Here is a 1,550-nt window from a genome sequence, read left to right on the forward strand (position 1 = left end):
ATATCAGATTGTTGCACTTGGAGCACTTTTGTTCTGCGTCCGGAACGGGTATATTTATACTGAAAATAAAAAATAAAAGAAATTTTTAGTTTTACATTTAACTATAAAACTTATTGATTATAAAACAATGATTGAAATGATAAAATTTTGATACATTTTCTGTTTGAGAATGTGTAACAGAAGATATAGCTGTGGTAGTAGATGTGGATGTTGATCCTGGTGTCAATGCTGATGTGGATACTGAGCTTGATGAAACATTTGTTATAGTAGTTCCTAAAATTTATATTTAATATATTATATGATATATTATTATATTGATATTATATTTGATATATAAACAATGATCAAAAATTCTCTTACCTTGAGCTTGAGCTACAGATCCAAGAATAACTCCCATTCGTGAATCCACAACAAGTTGTATATTACCCTGAGATCCATTTGCATTATTTAATACATTCAACTTAATAGATTGACTCTTATTTTGATTCTGTAATTATTAAATTATTTTTAAGATGGCACTAATATTATAGTATATATACAAATTTACATGTATATATGTATATATTACTTATAATATAACACTTACTACATTCACAATAGGTTGAGGATTATTTTTAACCGTTGTTTGTGCAGGATTTGAAGGCCTGGTATACGAGAAGATACAAACACTGAGTTTGCTAAAAGAGCAGCAATTGCAAAAAGATAACATCTATGTAGAAAATGATACCTACAATGTATATTGATAACCGTTGACATTGCCTGCTTGGCATACCAATTTACCTCCATGATCTTTAACCAATTCCTCTAAAGTAGCAGCAACCTAAAGTAAGTTAAAAAGTTAATCCACTATGTGAAATTAAACTAAAAAGATAATTTAGAAAACGAACAAAACATACTCTATCATAATTTTCTTTGAGTTCCAATCGTAACATTAATTGAGCTTCACTAAGAGGCTCTTCTGTACACTCCAAATTTAAAGTCATATGAGGTGGTCGACTGTTCGTTACTGAACGTGTAACCAATCGATTTTTTGGCATTTTTGTAAAATGAACAATTTTTCGAAAATGTACGGTACTTCCTACAGAGAGTAACATACATTTAACTCAACTAAAATTTCACTGTACGTAGTTGCCTGTCTTATGCAAGCAATATTGACAGTACATTTACACTTCATAGACTAAAATGGATTTCATACTAGAATAATCACAAAATTTCTTGATTTTCTTATTCATATGACTCTTTTCCTCTGATGACACTGATCGACTCAAAAATTAACTATGATGGCGACGCCGGTGACGCCGCCATAACGAAAACAATGGTAATGATTCACAGCACTGCATAATAATACTTTGTTAATACATATTAGTTCACTTACGAAACTGATAACATAACGATGATCACGGCAGCAAATACACAATGATAATAAGACAATGAATAGGGCAACAATGAACATATAACTTGTAAGAGATACGAGCGACCTCTATAACGAACAAACTATTTTATACTAATTTTTAATTCATAGTAATACATATATATATATATATATATAT

The 1,550-nt window shown here is 29.7% G+C and overlaps 1 protein-coding gene across 1 annotated transcript in view; it reads right to left on the minus strand.

Moving 5' to 3' along the window:
* The window catches only part of LOC102673946, a 7,195-nt gene extending 5,705 nt beyond the window's left edge, over positions 1-1,490 (minus strand). Inside the window, 6 exon segments of the mRNA XM_006617348.2 lie at positions 2-59; positions 155-273; positions 361-487; positions 587-644; positions 732-820; positions 897-1,490. Of these exon segments, the coding sequence (XP_006617411.2) occupies positions 2-59; positions 155-273; positions 361-487; positions 587-644; positions 732-820; positions 897-1,094 (649 nt within the window). The 5' untranslated portion in view covers positions 1,095-1,490.
* Positions 1,491-1,550: the final 60 nt, after the last annotated feature.

This window comes from Apis dorsata, unplaced genomic scaffold (genome assembly GCF_000469605.1).
Source record: "Apis dorsata unplaced genomic scaffold, Apis dorsata 1.3 scaffold_298, whole genome shotgun sequence".
In the NCBI taxonomy this organism is placed as follows: domain Eukaryota; kingdom Metazoa; phylum Arthropoda; class Insecta; order Hymenoptera; family Apidae; genus Apis; species Apis dorsata.